General features: G+C 40.6%; 1 protein-coding gene across 1 annotated transcript in view; it reads left to right on the top strand.

Moving 5' to 3' along the window:
- Positions 1-11,543: 11,543 nt before the first annotated feature.
- The window catches only part of LOC120059261 (rap guanine nucleotide exchange factor 3-like), a 39,775-nt gene continuing 30,929 nt past the window's right edge, over positions 11,544-20,389 (top strand). The window contains exons 1-2 of the mRNA XM_039008169.1: positions 11,544-11,966; positions 15,770-15,814. Of these exons, the coding sequence (XP_038864097.1) occupies positions 11,883-11,966; positions 15,770-15,814 (129 nt within the window). The 5' untranslated portion in view covers positions 11,544-11,882. The remainder of the gene's footprint in view (positions 11,967-15,769; positions 15,815-20,389) is intronic.

The raw sequence follows: 20,389 nt of genomic DNA, 5'->3' as shown, positions 1-20,389 counted from the left end.
GTATACAGTTGAAGTCAGAAATTTACATACACTTAGGTTGAAGTCATTAAAACTCATTTTTCAACCACTCCACAAATTTCTTGTTAACAAACTATAGTTTTGGCAAGTTGGTTAGGACATCTACTTTGTGCATGACACAAGTCATTGTTCCAACAATTGTTTACAGACAGATTATTTCACTTATAATTCACTGTATCACAATTCCAGTGGGTCAGAAGTTTACATACACTAAGTTGACTGTGCCTTTAAACAGCTTGGAAAATTCCAGAAAATGATGTCATGGCTTTAGAAGCTTCTGATAGGCTAATTAAGTATCTGTATCCACAGTAAAACAAGTCCTATATCAACATAACCTGAAAGGCCGCTCAGCAAGGAAGAAACCACTGCTCCAAAACCGCCATAAAAAAGCCAGACTACGGTTTGCAACTGCACATGGAGAAATGTCCTCTGGTCTGATGAAACAAAAATAGAACTGTTTGGTCATAATGACCATTATGTTTGGAGGAAAAGGGGGAGGCTTGCAAGCCGAAGAACACCATCCCAACTGTGATGCACGGGGGTGGCAGCATCATGTTGTGCGGGTGCTTTCTGCAGGAGGGACTGGTACACTTCACAAAATAGATGGCATCATGAGGATGCTAAATTATGTGGATATATTGAAGCAACATCTCAAGACATCAGTCAGGAAGTTAAAGCTTGGTCGCAAATGGGTCTTCCAAATGGACAATGACCCCAAGCATACTTCCAAAGTTGTGGCAGAATGGCTTAAGGACAACAAAGTCAAGGTATTGGAGTGGCCATCACAAAGCCCTGACCTCAATCCTATAGAAAATGTGTGGGCAGAACTGAAAAAGCGTGTGCGAGCAAGGAGGCCTACAAACCTGACTCAGTTACTCCAGCTCTATCAGGAGGAATGGGCCAAAATTCACCCAACTTATTGTGTGACGCTTGTGGAAGGCTACTTGAAAAGTTTGACCCAAGTTAAACCATTTAAAGGCAATGCTACCAAATACTAATTGAGTGTATGTTAACTTCTGACCCACTGGGAATGTGATGAAAGAAATAAAATCTGAAATAAATAATTATCTCTACTGTTATTCTGACATTTCACATTCTTATAATAAAGTGGTGATCCTAACTGACCTAAGACAGGGATTTTTACTAGGATTAAATGTCAGGAATTGTGAAAAACTGAGTTTAAATGTATTTGGCTAAGGTATGTGTAAACTTCCGACTTCAACTGTACTTTTGTATATATTGTGTATATATATTTATATACAGTGCCTTCGAAAAGTATTCAGACCCCTTGACTTTTTTCAAATGTTGTTACGTTACAGCCTTCTTCTAAAATTCCTCATCAATCTACACATAATACCCGATAATGATGAATCAAAAACAGGTTAAGACATTTTTGCAAATGTATAAAAAAACAACTGAAATATCACATTTATATAAGTATTCAGACCCTTTACTCAGTACTTTGTTAAAGCAACCTGTTTGGGCTAGGCGTCCCACTAGCGGGACAACTGGCGGGCGCGCAGTTCAAATAATCATAAAAACTATGGATATTAAACATTTAGGTACATACAAGTATCTTATATAGGTTGAAAGCTTAAATTCTTGTTAATCTAACTGCGCTGTCCGATTTACAGTAGCCATTACAGCTAAAGCATGCCATGCGATTGTTTGAGGACGATGCCCCACATCAAAATATTTTTCCACCGGCACAGGTTTCCTAAATTCACAAATAGCGATTAAATATTCACTTACTTTTTGAAAATCTTCCTCTGATTTGTCATCCAAAGGGTCCCAGCCAGAACATGTAGTGTCGTTTTGTTAGATAAAATCCTTCTTTATATCCCAAAAAGTCACTTTAGTTGGCGCCATCGATTTGAGTAATCCACTCTTCAACATGCAGAGACAGGAATTTGAAAATCTACCGCTAAACTTTGTTTCAACAAGTCAAAATATGTTTCTATTGACTCATCAGATACCCTAAAATGTAATCAAACTATAATATTTCTTACGGAAAGAAGTATGTTCAATAGGAAACCAATTTTAGCAGGTGCATCTTGTCTTCATCACACGCCCAAACATGAATTTCCAAGACTGTGTCCTTCTACTAAAACTCATATTTCTTATTCGTTTTGGAAGTTACAAGCCTGAAACCTTGCACATAGACTGCTGACACCCAGTGGAAGCCATAAGAATTGCATCCTGGGAGCTAGAAATGAGTATGCCCTTATACTTGCCATTGGAAGAGCATGGTCTCTGGGGGATTTTCTCCTACCATATGTAGTGTGTTATACTCTCCTACATTATTTTAATATTTCTACAAACTTAAAAGTGTTTTATTTCCAATGGTACCAATTATATGCATATCCTGGCCTCAGGGCCTGAGTAACAGGCAGTTTACTTTGGGCACGTCAGTCAGGTGGAAATTGAGAAAAAGGACCCTAGCCCTAAGAAGCAGCTTTGGCAGCAATTACAGCCTCGAGTGTTCTTGGGTGTGATGCTACAAGCTTGGCACACCTGTATTTTGGGAATTTCTCCCATTCTTCTCTGCAGATCCTCTCAAGCTCTGCACAGCTATTTTCAGGTTTCCAGAGATGTTAGATCAGGTTCAAGTCTGGGCTCTTGCTAGGCCACTCAAGGACATTCAGAGAGTTGTCCCGAAGCCACTCCTGCGTTGTCTTGGCTGTGTCCTGAGCGCTCTGGAGCAGGTTTTCATCAAAATCCTCTCTGTACTTCATTTTTGCCTCAATCCTGACTCGTCTCAAAATCAAAATGATGCGTCTGGTTTCCTCCAGACGTGACACTTGGCATTCAGGCCAAAGAGTGCAATCTTGGTTTCATCAGACCAGAGAATCTTGTTTCTCATGGTCTGAGAGTCCTTTAGGTGCCTTCTGGAAAACTCCAAGCGGGCTGTCATGTGCCTTTTACTGAAGAGTGGCTTCCGTCTGGCCACTCTACCATAAAGGTCTGATTGGTGGAGTGCTGCAGAGATGGTTGTCCTTCTGGAAGGTTCTCCCATCTCCACAGAGGAGCTCTGGAGCTCTGTCAGAGTGACCATCAGGTTCTTGTTCACCTCACTGACCAAGGCCCTTCTCCCCCGATTGCTCAGTTTGGCTGGGCGGCCAGCTCTAGGAAGAGTCTTTGTGGTTCCAAACTTCTTCCATTTAAGAATGATGGAGGCCACTGTGTTCGTGGGGACCTTCAATGCTGCAGAAATGTGTTGGCACCCTTCCCCAGATTTGTGCCTCGACCAAATCCTGTCTCGGCGCTCTGTGGACAATTCCTTCGACCTCATGGCCTGTCAACTGTGGGACCTTTATATAGACAGGTGTGTGCCGTTCCAAGTCATGTCCAACCAATTGAATTTACCACAGGTGGACTCCAATCAAGTTGTAGAAACATCTTAAGGATGATCAATGGAAACAGAATTCACCTGAGCTCAATTTCGAGTCTCATAGCATGTAAACAAGTTATTTCTGTTTTTAATTTTTAATATATTTGCAAACATTTCTTTGTCATTATGGGGTATTGTGTTTAAAATAATGAGGGGGAAAAAAGTATACATTTTAGAATAAGGCTGTAACATAACAAAATGTGGGAAAAAATGTATGGGGTCTGAATACCTTCTGAATGCACTATACAGTAGATGCAACACTAGAAGGGTGTCACGCCCTGACCTAAAACACCATAAAGAACCCCCGAGGGCTCTCAATGGTGTTTTAGGTCAGGGCGTGACTAGGGGGGTTTCTAGGTATTATATTTCTATGTTGGTGTGTGTGTATGGTTCCCAATTGGAGGCAGCTGATAATCGTTACCTCTATTTGGGGATCATACTTAGTGTGTCCTTTTTCCCACCTGCGATGTGGGATATTGTTTTGTTTGAGTGCCAATGTGTGCGACGTATTTCACAATCGTTATATCTTTGTTGTTTTGGAAGTTTCACTATCATTAAAAATGTGGAACTCTACTCACACTGCGCCTTGGTCCAATTATTCATACGACGGTCGTGACAAACGGATCATGGATATCCCGGAAACATGAAAGAAGTGTTTTTAACGCTCGTCCTCTGGGTTCCTTTTTTCTACTTTTAAATAGTTTTTAACTGTACAAAATCAATTAATCAATCAGACAATCAATCCATTTTTTATACATTTGCAACAATTTCTAAAAACCTGTTTTCACTTTGTCATTATGGGGTATTGTGTGTAAATTGCGGAACATTTAAAAATACAAATAATTTTAGAATAAGGCTGTAAGGTAACAAAATGTGTAAAAAGTCAAGAGGTCTGTATACTTTCCGAAGGCACTGTATCTCCCCCCCAAAAAATATGCAACCCTTATTTTACCAGGTAAGTTGACTGAGAACACATTTTATAGCAACAACATGATGGTATGAGGGCCAGATTGGGAATTTAGCCAGGACACCAGGGTTAACACCCCTACTCTTATGATAGTGCCTTTGGATCTTTGGTGACCACAGAGAGTCAGGACACTCGTTTAACATCCCATCCTAAAGACAGCTCCCTACACATGGCAATGTCCCCCATCACTGCCCTGGGACATTGGGATCTTTTTTTTGACCAGAGAAAAGAGTGCCTCCTACTGGCCCTCTAACACCACTTCCAGCAGAATCTGATCTCCCATACAGGACCAATCCTGCTTAGTTTGGGAGGAAAGCCACTAGTGTGATAGAGGGTGGTAGGCTGCTGGCACAAAGGTACTATATCTAAAGGTATCTTAATTCTACAGCACAACAAATTATTTTTAATTTATGAATAATAGGATATAGATATAGACAGCTTAGCTTTCCGGTGTGGTTATCATAGTGTGGACTCGACTGTCTTTCACAAAGGTAAACCAGATCCTTGCTTTGCTTTAACAATGAGTTAGTATTCAATATGTGTAACATATTTTGATGCATTCATCCAGACTCCACAGAGACAATGATACACAGATGTTTCTCGCCCTCACTTCCCTCCCTCACTCACCGTCATGGTCTGCATCACATCATGTACAGGTGAGTACTACTGTAACACTGTGACGGTGTAGCAGAGTAGGGGGCCATTTTAGGACAACTCCCCCCGTGACTACCTCCCCCTCTCCACCATGCTGCCATCCCAAGCTCCTATGGGCACATTAGTCATATCCAATCAGACAGCCATAGGAAGCTGACACACACACACACACACAAAGCTCACAAAGCTCACAAACCGTATCTGTGAGGTACTGGCATATCAAAAGGAGAGGAGCGTGAAAGAGGAAGACAGCTTTGTGCTCTCAGAACAAAACGTGGAGGCTGAAACATGGCAGAGGAGGTATCAGGTATGAAGATTTTAGCTTGTTAACACACATGTATAGACAGACTGTGCAAAATTACAGAAATATAATTGATGAGCTTCAGGAAAAATAAGTCATTTTTTACTCATTGTGGCAATAATTTAGTATAAAGTTAGTTTGTTACTTTTTTGAGGGGGTGCATTCAAAATACAGGTAAGAAGGAATTTGTAAATGTATGTGATAACAAACCAAGTTGGTTTGGATTATCAGGAGCAGATAGCCTCAGCTCCCCACATGTTCCCTTTCAGGCACAGGACTTTCTAACATTATCAGTTGTGTTTTTGAATGTGCTGTTGGACAACAGGAATAAGCGTTTCAGTGAGGTATAAAGAGAGGGAGTCTACTTGTCTGCTTGTCTGTCAGCATAAGCAGTCCTCCCTTCCTCTATGAACATAGGGTCAGGTGAATAAATACTCTGACATCCTCTCTCTACTTGCTAACTGGCCAGGCCCAAGGGAGACAATAGGAAGGAAAAGGCGAGAGGGAGGATGGGAAAAGTTCCCGGGTACACTCTTAGAAAAAAAGGTGCTATCTAGAACCAAAAGGTTTCTTCGGCTGTCCCCATAGGAGAACCTTTTGAACAACCCATTTTGGTTCCAGGTAGACCCTTTTGCTTCCAGGTAGAACCCTTTCATGTAGAACCCAAGAAAGTTCTAACTGGAACCAAAAGGGGTTCTACCAGGAACCAAAAGTGGTTCTACCAGGAACCAAAAAGGGTTCTCCCATGGGGACAGCCGCAGAACAATTTTGGAACCCCTTTTTTCTAAGAGTGTATGTACTGTACTGTACAGACTTTCAGGACAGAAGTAAAATGTGCTTTTTTGTATCTTAGTACAAAACTCCATATTGGTAACACTTGTAACGCAGCCTGTCCTACATTCTAAACCTTCCATTTCGCATTCATTTTGTTTGTATACATCTTTCACCACACAACCATTGATCCAAAATATAAGTTTACTGTGAAATATAATGAGTATATTGGTTTAATCACCAAAACACAACATACTGATATTTTCTCAATTTAGTTATTTTAACAACCAGTTAATCCAATAGCAAAAACATTTAAGATACAGTACATGTTTCAAAATCGCCCTTTGAAAGTAGTGTTCACATTAGGCAATACACTTACTTACAGTACCCATTCAAATTGACTGAACATCTCATTTCCATAATTTCCATCCCATGTATGATCAAGGTGTGATCATTGAAAACATTTTTCACATTGTAATCAAATTAAAGAAACATAATGCTTAGCAGGCACAAGTTTGCAACAAGCTTGTCTTGAGCATTTGGTAATAGGTTTTTATCAAAATTGCAGTAAATATCCTCCTTGTTCATGCACCTAAGGAAAAACCTTTTGGCATGGAAAATCCAAGCCTGACATACAGTAGGTCTGGATTGAAACCATTGCATGCCTCATTCATGGCCTGAAGGAGGGTGGTCAAAATGTAACTAGTACTTTTGGGTGTCAGGGAAAATATATGGCGTAAAAAGTACATTATTTTCTTTAGGAATGTAGTGGACAAAGGTAAAAGTGGCCAAAAATAGAAGTAGTAAAGTACAAATACCCCCCCCCCCAAAAAAAAAACTACTGAACTAGTACTTTCAAGTATTTTTACTTAAGTACTTTACACCACTGTTCAATTCCCACTGGGGCCACATACCAAAATGTGTGGACTGTTGTCACTTTGGACAAAAGTGTTTGCTATGTAAATGTCATATATTATAGTAAATGTATTTTATCAAAAGAGAAGAGAATCACATCAAAAGTAATGTGAGCATTGCATTGTGAAAGGCAATTACTTTATATTAACATGTAATGCAATGTGGAACATGTATTTCTAGATGAAACACTGATTTAAGTTTGGTAAAAAAGTGACTGTATTATTTTGTTATGTACTTAATCAATTGAAAATGTGCTTAGAGTTTTTAAGCTGCCTTTTTGATGATCTGTTCTGAGTTGTGAAAATGTACTACATAAGAATCACAAAAGCCCAAGTACAGCAAGAGGATAGTGCATATTGTACAGTAATTTATGTATGTTTCCAGGAACATGGAAAAGGGAGTCCCATGAGGTGCTTGTCCCTGTACTGTGTGTGTGTGTGTGTGTGTGTGTGTGTGTGTGTGTGTGTGCATTTTACAGGCAGTTGTAACAAAGAGCCACAGCAAAGACAGCTGGCTAAGAGCACATTCCAAATGGGCGTAGATGTGATGCAGGAAATCCCACTCCCTTTCCCAGAGGACCTCCTGTATGAGTAAAACACACACACGGTCATAGAGACACAAACACTTACACTGATGAGTTGATGACAAGCTTCTCGTGGGAAAAAAACATTGAGACTCCCCTTTTCTTGTTTATCCAAACTGTAAATCTATGTCACTTAATTAAACAAGTTCAGTATTCCCAGATTACTGACAGAAATATAATATGTAAATTAATGCACAGATGAAATCAAAAATGAGGGGGAGGGGGATCATATCTCTTAAAACTCAATGGAATTGATATGTCAAAATGACTCACTGTTAGTCCACAGGTCCACTCAATTGTAGATGACTTGAGAACAGTGACTAAGACTGTAGTGTGAGGATGCATTCACTAGGTGGCGGCATTCAATTCCCAAAATGCAAGAGAGGCTCCAAGTAATCTTTTTTGGCCCCCCAAAGCTTTTGGTCAAAAGAAATAGGACTGTAAAATCACTAGGAATTCAGCTAAAAATGAGTTTAATTTAGGACATCTGTTCCCAAGAAACATATGTGATCGTGTCTCAATGTAATTCAAGGTATGAAATTATTCTTATTTTAAAATACAATCTCTTTTTAGGCTTAGTTGTGGTCAATTTGCTGTGTAACAGTTATTAGAATTATGTTCTGGCCCCCAGACCATCTGCTCTGACAAAAATTGGCCCACAGCTGAATCTATTGTAGTTACCACCGCCTTAGGGCCTAACCCTAGGCCCAGCTGTTCCTGAACTCAAACACAGTGTTTACTGGCTTGTGTTCCAATTTGTTTCCTGATAAAGCAATCATAGGTGTGAAAGGATTTAATTATTTTAATTCTCCCAGTCCTAACAAAAGTATGATTAGAGAATATTTGTTGGTCATTATGTAAACCGCATATAGTTCTCCTCAACAGATGTGTATTAATATAAGCCTTTTCAGTGAGACTAACCCATTCAACCAAACCATTAAACGACAGAATTGAAATAAAACATAAAGATTTGCAGCCCTCATGACACTCTGCCGTGCAGTTAGACAGTGGAAATTGCTCTGTGAGATGCTTTCTGATGGAGCCTAGCAGCTAGCTACAGCATGTGTTATTCCTTATCGAACAAACGGACGTGTTGACATTCCCTGAGGAGGTCATAAGAATGAAAACTGGATTCCTTCTTCACTGTGAGGATTGTTGAACTAGCATCGTAGAGTCCCTGGAAGGCATTCAGGAGATAGAGGGAGAGAAAGAGAGAGAGACAAACACTAGAGCCTCTGAAGCACACTCAGCCTTCCTTACCGTGTTGTCTGTGCGTCCTCAACGCAGACTGTACATTTTTGTTTATTTGTTTGTTTGGGGATTTTTGGTCTTGTCTAAGCAGGATCGCAGATAGGCAAAACATCCTTTGCAGTCCTCAGGAAGTCATATTTGGTAAGAGATTGTTGTTGCCTGCTTTTCAGGTGGATTGTTTTCCTGAAGTACAGGGAGAGTTTTTTTGGCTTGCTTTGAAGGGATGAGACATTTCACATAGGCTGTAAGTGTTTAATGGGTGCTATTTTTGGGTTAGATGTTTGTTGTACATTTGACATTTGAGTCATTTAGCAGACGCTCTTAACCAGAGCGACTCACAGGAGCGATTAAGGTTAAATGCCTTGCTCAAAGGCACATCAACAGATTTTTTACCTAGTCGGCTCGGGGATTTGAATCAGCGACATTTCGGTTACTGTATTTCGGTTACTGCAACCTGTTTCTGTTACCACCCAACCACTGGGCAACCTGTTTTGTGAACACCCTTAACTTGCTCACCTACTGTCTCTAGAGGCAGTGATAGAGTGAGGAAGGGTGATATCCAAAACTGCAAAATACTTTGAAGAAAAACAATTGGTGTCTGGGTCGAGATAAATAAACAGAGAGTGGGCTGTGACAGCCTCTGTAGGGTCAGCCACAGGAAGGGCTGCTCCCTGCTGGAACAATGACTGGGAGAGCCCTAGGTTATGTCCCAAATGGCATCCTATTCCCTATATAGTGCACTATAAACTAGAAAATAGGGTGCCATTTTGGACAAGATCTGTCCAGCCGGACATTCTACTGGTTTACATTTCCTAACTCTGCCCTCCAGGTGAACTCTGAAGGATGTTGCCAAGATAGACTGCCCCCCCCCCAGAACATTGCTAGAGGAAACTAAATCAAATTGTCTTTCCTCTCCCTCTGTCTTATTTTACCTAGTGACGGCTTCAGCCATGTTCTCCATGGATACCTTCTTCAAATCTATCCTGTTCCCATCCAGACGGATAACAACAGAGGGGGAAGTAAGTTTATAATGTTTATACATCAGGTCACCAAGACAACCAATAGTTCTCCCTCTTCATAACACAAACACCAAATTCCCCACAGCAAAACTAATATCTTAAAGTTCCAATGAGCTTCTTTAAATTCAGAATGGTGTTATCTGAATTGTTGGCGTGTTAAATTCACTACAGCATAATTTGACACTTTTATCAAGCATAACCCTCACAAAGAGAAGGACTTACACTGAAATCAATGGTTAACAGACCCTGTATGATAGAATGCATAATTTGAATAATATTACACACTTAATAAGCACCGGTAATTGTCGTTCTACAGGTGTGTTATGCTCTGGGTTCAAAGAAAGGTCTGTGGCACACATGATGTAATGATAAGAAACTGTGAGGTAGTTCATAACATAAGACTTCATAGCAGAGTATGTCTATGTAGGATGTGTGGGGGGAGAAGTTGAGAAAGTCCATCTTTATATATGGTCCTTTAGCCGTCTCATGCCTACCCTGTTGTTGTCTGTCTGTCCCTGGGGCAGTTTATCTGTCTGTGTCCATGAGTCTGTAGCCTACTGCATGGTTTGCTAAACAGCTGTGGTCACCCTGACAAGTGTCCAGACACCCCAATCCACACGCACACAGAGAGAGAGACAGACAGACAGACACTTAATTCTGCCCATGTCAAAAGTCACCTATATATCAGGGGGAAGCTAACGCCAACTGGGCACATATGTCAATTCAACGTCTATTCCACATTGGTTCAAGGTAGTTTCGTTGAAATTATTTGGAATCAACGTTGTTTCAGCCAGTGTGTGCCCAGTGGAAGGTATCTGACAAAATAATACAGGTCTGGTTCCGGAGTTAATTAAGCAATTAAAAATCCCATCATGCTAAGGGTCATGTATAAAAATGCTGGGAATGCCATTATTTTGGCTACCATGGCTATGCCCCCATAGGATGACAATGCCCCATCCACAGGGCATGTTTGGTCACTGAATGGTTTGATGAGCATGAAAATGATATAAACCATATGTCATGACCATCTCAGTGACCAGATCTCAACACAATTCAACACTTGTGGGAGATTCTGGAGCGGCACCTGAGACAGCGTTTTCCACCACCATCAACAAAACAACTAATAATGGAATTTCTTGTGGTAGAATGGTGTCACATGCCAAGGTGCATTGAAGCTGTTCTGGAACATTATGAATACTTTTATTTGATATAGACCCCCTACTTCTCCTTAAATCCATCTCATCTGGCAGGTCAAACAGAGTGCTGTAGCTGCAGGGCTCAGGCTCGACATTGTGGTGTGTTTTGGAATCAGATAGGCAAAATAGCAAAACAATATATTGGAAACCCATACAGAAGCAGGCTATACAAAAAGTTTAGATCAGCTATTGGAATGACTCCCAAAATTCCATCGCAACTGCAATGTTGTGAAAAAAAGGCAATTTGCTGCAGTGAATAGAGAATCATATCATTCTGAAGAGGCAGACGATTTTTTATTACTTTAATTAATGATAATGCCTTATTGAGCAGCGTGGAATCATTTGAGAGCAAGTGTGCTCATGGATAGTGACAATCATGCGCATGTGCTGAGAGAGTTGAGGCTGATTGAAAGTGACAATCATGCGCCTGTGCTGAGAGAGTTGAGGCTGATTGAAAGTGACAATCATGCGCCTGTGCTGAGAGAGTTGAGGCTGATTGAAAGTGGGTTGTCGTTTCTCCACAGAGCCGAGGCAGCAACGTCGTGCGAGGTGGAAGGGACCTGGCTGAGTTTTGATGTTGGCACAGTAGCCTAACCAGCAGTCCGGTCGGATACAGATAATGTAGACTTGTGGCTTTGGTGACAGAAGGGCAACATGTGTGGATTCAATTGGTCATGCAATGAGGCAGTATGCAATGTTGTTGTAATGGTCCTGAGTCTGTAACGGGTAGACATGCTTGGAGGTGCCGTCTTCGTCATGCGTTATTACCGCAGATCCACTAACCTGGAAAGTTGTTCTGTTTGATTGGGAAAAAATATGCATCTGTTCCGGAGTTACAATTATCGAGTTTTCCCGGATCGTTATTCTGTGGAAACATCGAGCATTCGAGGCATCAGTTGGGTATGTTATTATTGCCTAGAAATTATATTCTATATGTAGAATTGCATTCCAACAGTAGTAAAAAGACAGTAACGTTAGGCTAGTAGGCTAATAATATTGTAGCCTAATAATGATAATCATCACTACTCATCATCATCATTTTTTGTCTTTACCACGTGGAATTATTTAGCTTTGAGATGGTCTGATGATGAAGATAATGCATGATGGTAATGATGAATGATGAATGATGATTGTGATGGTTGATGATTGATGATGAGGATGGTGAGTGCTCATGAGTCATAATATAATTCTCCATAAAAACATTTTCTGTCTTTTGAAAGTATGACTATGGCTGAAAATATGTTCATAATATTCCAACCCATGGCAACAATGTTTTCACAGTAAACTATAGGCCTTCAATAAATAATATAGCGTATTATTTGAATATGTTTTGAGAGTGAGACTCACGGTATAGGTAGTAATGCTGCGCCACAGTAGCCTACTTGATGAAAAGAAGGTGGTGGGAAGTAAAGCAATCTTTACAGAAAGTCTGACGTGGCTGCACTTGCTATGCACTGTCTCTCTAACTTTCTCACACAATGTACACTTCACTGATCATCCCTGTTACTATACACACTGCAAGAGGAGGGAATATAGATCACACTTCAAAACACTGCAGCACTTCTTCAGCATAATAGCTTATATGATTGTATCTGATTTGTGTGTTATTGTGCTATTGGTGTCTGTGTGAGATGTGTGGGTGGGTGGTGTGCACTGCAGGAGTGTAAAGTGAGGGGCTCTGGAGTAAGAGTCAGACACTGTGTTGGTGGAAGAAGAGGGGGGAAGAAGGCTCACCACATCCACAGTGACACAGTCTGTATGTGTCCCCAAAACAAAAGCAGCATCTTGCGTTGCATGTGGAGAATGGTTAGACTGAGCAGCGGACTTCTCTATTGTCTTGAGTATGGAGAGGAAGGTAGCAAAGACCCAGCCAAAGTTTGATTAAACACTGGTTATTAATAGTGCATTGTTTATTGTTCACCTCAATCCCCCAACTCAGTTTACAGGGGATACAAGAATGTATATTTTCCCTCAGATTCAGAATAGTGCTCCTCAAGGAGGATCTAATTTTGACTTTGACTTTGTTATTGAATAGGTCAGGCAGATTATACTAATCTAGAGTTACTAGTTTAAAGACTGTATGGTTAGCTGAATCAGTGATGACCTCAATGTACCTCGAAAAGGCTTAATTCATGAAAAATATGACATAAAATGAACAAGGTGCTTTTTAAAAAAAGTCACATATACATACACTGTATGTTTGGCAATATGGAGTAGACTAGACACAACATATTTCCAGGTGCTATTGGGACTTCAATGGAGATATTACTTATTATTACTTCACAAGTAAGAATGAGTGAATAATGGTTTAGGAACGGCTATAGATATCATCTTGTAACGTGAGTTTTTGTGTTTATTTATTTGTTTATTTGGATGTTGTTTGTCTTTAAGAAGCCTATAGTTGATTAATTACATAGGACACCCTATGGCAATGATCATGTCTTAATGTAGTCCATGTGCTTAATGTTCTTAAAGCCACGGTGCACTAGTGTTTACAGTATTTCGAGTCCAACCTTACCGTAGATGTTCAGACAAATATCAATACAGTATTACTAAAGCATATGTGGCTCCACATTATCCTTGTGTGTCTCTGATGATGTGTCTGGAATTCATGGGCGGCATGCACTAACATTGGACCCAATTAAACTGGCTTCACACTGGGAGCCAGCTAACTGTAGTTAATTGAGACGTGTGACACGTGTGGTAAGATACCACCACTGGTAGCATTTGAAGACAGAGAGAGTTGTTTATAATTAGATGTTAATAAGAACCTGTCTGTACCCCAATGGCAACAGGTAGCCTAGTGTTAAAGCATTGGGCCAGTAACCGAAAGGTTGCTGGATTGAATCCCTGAGCTGACAAGGTAAACATCTGTTGCTCTGCCCCTGAACAAGGCAGTTAACCCACTGTTCCCTGGTAGGCTGTCATTGTAAATAACAATTTGTTGTTAACTGACTTGCCTAGTTAAATAAAGGTTAAAGAAAATGGCCCTGCTTATTGCATACTACAGCTGGGGTGGTGGTGGTGACTCCTGGAGATAGAGCAGGACAAAATGCCTCACATTCGTAGAGGTACATAGCAAGAAGGGCACTTCTTGATAAGAGGGACAGGACATGGCATCTGGTATTTTCCACTGCTGCCTTCCCAGGACTTGAGTTTTGTCTAAGATGTGAGTGAAGGAAAATAATCAAAGTCACTAAAGTCTACAGGTGTGTCTGTGTGATGCTAGATTAACCAAGAAGTGACACCTCTACAGGTATGGTTTTGCTGCCCTGACATTGACAGTGCATACAAGACAGCACACATGAGAGAGACTTCCAGTAAGTCTATTTTCTAGGAGTTAACAATGGAGCAGGGAAAGTCCCTCTGGTTGGGAGCATGTGACAGGGTTGGCTGGAAGACAACCAGCACACTCTGTCAACAGAAATGAAGGGTGGAGAGTTCTCCACGCTCGGAGCATGGAGAAGGAGCATTGTACACCTGACTTAAGAGAAGAAAAACTATCCAGTAAAATAATAAGAAAAGAAAATAGAACAATATCGAAGTAAAGGGGATGGAAGAGGAATACTTTATCGTCTATATTCTTTATAAATTACAGAAATGTGTCTGTTGAAGCAGACAGCTGTTTACCCACTATCACCTTCTTATCCATCTCTATCTTTCCCAGTCCATATAGTGTTCTGACTGCAATAATGGAGCTGAGGGAAAAATGATATGTTCAAACTATTTTCTTCTTGCTGCATTTGATACCCAAGCACAGCACAAGCTCCCACACAAAAAAGAGAAGAGATGACAATATCTCGTCACGTTCCATATTTCTATCGTGCTCATTGATTAAGCTGATGATCTCACACTGTGATACAGTGAAAATATAGGACCTGTATGTTACGTCGTCTGTCTTTTCTTCTGAGTAGCCCTCAAGGCAAGGCACTAAGCACTCACCAGTTAACCAGACCTGGAAAGATACAGGAGAGAGTGGCCTGAACAAAGGCCAATATTAAGTGACTGTGTAACTCCTCTGACACCTCAGCTAGCAGATCCCATCTATATCATGTAATTTAGCAGCTGGCTTGGGAACACATGTAGAGAGGCTGTAAGTGGATCATAAAATAAGAGTTATAAAACTTTAAAAGAGGAAGTGGGAATTAGTCTACAGGATGGTGTTGATGACATCAGGTGATCTTAGCTGATCTTGTGTAAATGATCCCAGTGTACATATGCATAGATTGCATTTGATTACTGCTACAATGCTATTTGGGTTGTTAATAGCTAGTAACATAAGCATTTCGCTGCACCTGCTATAACACCCGCTAAACTGTGTACGTGACCAATAAACTTTCATTTGATTTGAGAGGAAGATTTACGCATATGTAATTTGGTTTACACCAGATCCATATTTTGCCTTAACCCATTGACATACAGAAAAACCTCCCTGAAAAAAAAAAATGTACACAAAAATATGTATCTCATTAAACATAAGAATATTCCAGATTCATCCAACCTTTCTGGTCCCACCCAGTGGTTTCTGAGAACAATCAGTTGAGCTAGATCTGTTGGAATGCCTATGAGAGGAAGCCATAATATATTATAGGCCTTATTTTTCAGCAATGCCTTGATATTGTAGGCCTTCTGAACAGGATGTGAACCTATGATGGAGAGTGAAATTATTTAATAGTACATGTGTCTTTCTTTCTTTCCCATAGACCCCCCTGCCAGAGGCTCTTGACACACAGGACACCATGAAACAGGTACATAGTATGCCAGTCCAGGGACAGTGAGAGCAACAGAGAGAGAGAGAGCATTTACATTTTAGCAGATGTTCTTATCCAGATTGACTTATAGAAACAATTAGGGTTAAGTGCCTTGCTCAAGGGCACATCGGCAGATTTTTCACCTAATCGGCTCTGGGATTCAAACCAGCAACATTTCAGTTACTGACCCAACACTCTTAAACACTAGGCTACCTGCCGCCCACAATACACTCTTAGAAAAAAGGTGCTATTTAGAACCTAAAATGGTTCTTCGGCTGTTCCATAGGAGAACCCTTTGAAGAACAGTTTTTTGGTTCCAGGGAGAACCCTTTTGGGTTCCATGTAAAACCCTTTCCAAAGAGGGTTCTACATGGAAACCGAAAAGAGTTCTACCTGGGGGAAAAAAGGGTTATCCTATGGGGACAGCCAAAGAACCCTTTTGGAACCCTTTTTGGAGTGTATGTACATCACATCCCTACAGCTAGCCTTAGTCCTAAATCAATCTGCTCTGGCTTCTGATGAATCTTCTGATGAATCACAATCTTCCTGAGAAGAGAAACAACAAGGTCACTGAGTAGGAACGTTATTCATTTCAGCCATTTTGACCTCACCCTTAAATAATCTGTTACACCATAGACACACCATAGATTAGAAGCATAGTGGAAATGGTGAATGAAAGTACACTAAATATTGAATGTAGTGTAGTTAACCTCTTGAATCTTTAGGTCTTTAGGGTTAAACATTTACTGATAGGCCTATGTTGTGTCATATTGCATCAAATGATGTCCCACATTACTGTGTCATGTCATAAGATCTCCAACATACAGTAAGATCTCCAACATACAGTAAGCCTCAAAATGATGATCCAAAAACAAACATGACATCAGGCACTACTAGATAGGGGTCTACCTGTGCCCGAGCTCTTGTCCCTTTGCCCTCTCACTCGCCAAGTTCCCTTTTGGGTGGTGGTATATATCCTGTATATATATTACATTTTTTTGTATACAGTTTCTGGTCTGCCCTGTACGGAGGTTGCGCACTCCAGTTATCCAAATATGCATGGCTTGAAATGCGGTCACTGGTTCGTTGAGTGTGTGTAGCAAGCTATCTACTTTGAATATCAGCAGTACTGCCACAGCAGCATAACATTTTAACACTTGATAATACTTCATAATTTATATCATCAATAATATGCAGTTTAGTTGACAGCAGCACTTCATCATTTATTTCCTTATAGAATCATAGCCGCGGAAAGGGGGCTGGAGGTGCTGCTATAACATGTTAATACATTTGCCAACGTTATGAAATTACTGCTGTCTGTTCAGGAAGAAATTAAATCATTCAGAAAAGCTTACTACACCATGGGTAGTCCTATAATTTAGCCACAGCCTAGCTGTGGATGTTGTGTAGCCCAATAACAAGGCATAGCCTACAGTCGGGAACGCGCATCAAATCTGTCAGTGAACAGCATGCAGACAAAGCAGGCCTTTTGCAATTTTTCAAATACAATCGCAGGAAAACCCAGGTTGGAAAGCAAATGGCTCCTGCTGAAAAAAGAAGACTCTAATCTGTCTGCTGTAGGCTACCAAAATATTTTATCAACTTTCAAATACTGTAAATCCAGTCACTTTTAATAGCCAGGCAATGACATACATTTCAGCAAATAAACACCTGCTTCAAATAAACACCAGGTCTATATCACAGGAGGTTGGTGGTACCTTAATTGGGGAGGACGGGCTCATGGTAATGGCTGGAGTGGAATAGGTGAAATGGTATCAAATACATATAACACATGGTTTCCAGGTTTTCATGCCATTCCATTAGCGCCGTTCCAGACATTATTATGAGCCGTCCTCCCCTTCAGCAGCCTCCACTGTTCTATATGCATTGTTTATGAGGTTACCATACATGTTTTAGGAGGTATAATGTTTGATTTTCTACATTAAATCATTCAGTAATGACTTGAAAACATTATGGCAATTATCAGTTTTTATCCAAGTAAGAAACTGCTAGTCATTGGCTGCTAACAGCTGAGAACCGCTAGTTAACTGGCAAGCATAAAAACAGTCAACAACTTCGGGAGTACAGACCCCCAGAAATGCACATTCAAAGAGAATTATATATTTTTCAAAATATAATTTATTAAACAATTACATATCCAAATAAGCAAAAGCTGTGCGCATTAAGGGAATAGATTGCTGGCTCAAATAGAAGCCTGTCTCTAACAAGCACCTGTTGTGTTCAGTGATTTAAGCAAATAAACACCCTGGCTATTTTTGAAGTTTTATGGTAGGCATATTGAGTGAACATTGTTTTACAAAGTAAAACAGAGGAGAGGTAGGCTTTTGGCACTTGCCTGCGAGTGAGCTGCACATCATTGGGTGAGTCAGTGAAACTGGAAAGCTTTTTTAGGACTATAATTTCCTCCTCATATTGTACAATATGTGTGTCTCCACATACCTAGGCCTAGGCTATTGATGGATTCAAGACAAGGTTGTTTTTATTGGTGTCAGATTCTCAGTTTGTCAGTGTCTAAGTAGCCTGTCATTTTGATCATTTGTGGGGTTTTAAAATAGATTCTGTCAAAGTCTCCAGGCATGTAAAATGACATAGAATTGCATGAAATGCGTTTACTAAAGGCAAAAAACTATCTTAGCTGGTCCCCATGTGTGCAACTTCTGTAAGCTCCTCTACTCTACTGCTCTATGCCACAAGTTGTTGTTTTTCTTCTCATGCATTCTGGTTCCTCAGAGCTCCCCAGGTTACGCTCCTCTCTCACTCACTTTAGTTCAGGTACCTCCCGATTGACACTGAACACAGGTAGTATCGACTCTAACCACCATATACTAAAATATAGCCACTAGCCAGCAAGCTAGCCATACTGTATATCATGAGCTAGAACATTGTGAAAATTAGGATATATTATGAAGTTATTATTTGTATTTGATGAGGCAGCATCTTATTTTCCTGGGGTACAGCAGCATTAAGGCAGTTATATACAATTTAAAATATTACATGACATTACATTTCATAACACTTTACCCAATACATTTAGTGTGTTTAAGATCAGTGAAGATCATTTCTTTTTACTAATTGCGATTTATCGAGCTAGCAGATTTACATAAATAAAAATCAGTGATCAACTGATAACCTACCCTCTTTTCCCTTTTTTTATTTTGAGCACCTGCCCCCTGAAAGGTCTGTGCACAGCCCTGCATGACATTCTCCAACAATTTTAGTAATCTCAATTATATGTCAACCACAACGTGATGACAACAGACATGGCCCTGCCTTCATGCTGTATTCCCAGCTAACTTTTTCTCCATGGCAGTTTTATGTGGCATTGTGCCAGCCTCTATTGACGTCCAGAGGTACAGCATTGGCATCCTCTGTAACTGCTGAACCTGTTACTTTTGTGTTCCTAATATCTTCCATCACTGCTTGAGCAGTGGAGTCTATAGAAACACATTCCAAGTCAGGAGAGCACTGCACCTAATATCTAATAATGATGGAGATGGGGATTGATGTCTGGTGGTTTGGGGTTTGGTGCTAGGTATATTCACATACAGGACACACAGTTAAAAAACTTCTTATCAATGCCGTCATGTCTTTTGCAAGTACTGGTCATAAGAGCTTTTGACCTAAATTGTCACATCCTGTTTGAAGTAAAAAGATATATAAAAATCCAGTGCTGTAGTGAGGTATTTCTGAAGTGGGGCAGGAAGTATGCTGGTGGGAAACTATAACCCCTCAGAAAGTCTGACTTGGTCTTGTCTACAGCTCTTCTCTCTGCCCACCTTTGTGATGCTACATGTCTCCCTCCAGATACAGTCATGTTCCAGAGAGAACCTCAAGGCAACACAGCCCACCAAGGTCACAGCACATAGGGAGACTGTAGACTCACCCACAGAGGAAACGTTCATACAGTAGTGGAAACTATAGAGTTTAACACAGACAAGAGGAAGTCGTTCAGTAAACCCACACACCACACTCAGTGACTCATTTATTTGTTTGTGGGCCCCCTGGAATTAATTTTTTTAATTAGTGAGGGCCCACTCCGCTGCCTACATAGCTACTGTGCTGAGTGCTCCGCTGCCCCCACCTCACGTTGGTCGTCTTTGTCTGGTCTCTGGTGTGGACTACAAACTTCGTGTTGTATACAACACTGTTCGAACTATTTCATTCCCTCAGTAGGCTACAAAGCATTAGCACGATTTCCTACGAACTACATGTTGTACACAACACTGTTCGAACTATTGCATCCCATGCCTCAGTAAGCATAAGCGCGATTTACTGTTATTTTTTTCATAAGGAGAGTAGGCTACAGTACATGCCGCGAAATACATTATCGACATGTTCGTCTAGCGATTTCATGTTCTTATAAACTGCTGAGTTACATGCCCCTATTTACTCTCGCCACAATATCAGCATATATGGCTAACGATGCATATACGGCATAACTATGGCACCGTGCAATGCAAAACGAAGTCGCCCATTGTCAGACTATTTTTACCGGTCCGGGTACACGCTCGCTGCCTAGAACGTTCGGCAGCTCAGAGGTGGAACGCAGCA

Source organism: Salvelinus namaycush, chromosome 14 (assembly GCF_016432855.1).
Source record: "Salvelinus namaycush isolate Seneca chromosome 14, SaNama_1.0, whole genome shotgun sequence".
In the NCBI taxonomy this organism is placed as follows: domain Eukaryota; kingdom Metazoa; phylum Chordata; class Actinopteri; order Salmoniformes; family Salmonidae; genus Salvelinus; species Salvelinus namaycush.
This window is presented reverse-complemented; position numbering and strand designations above follow the sequence as displayed.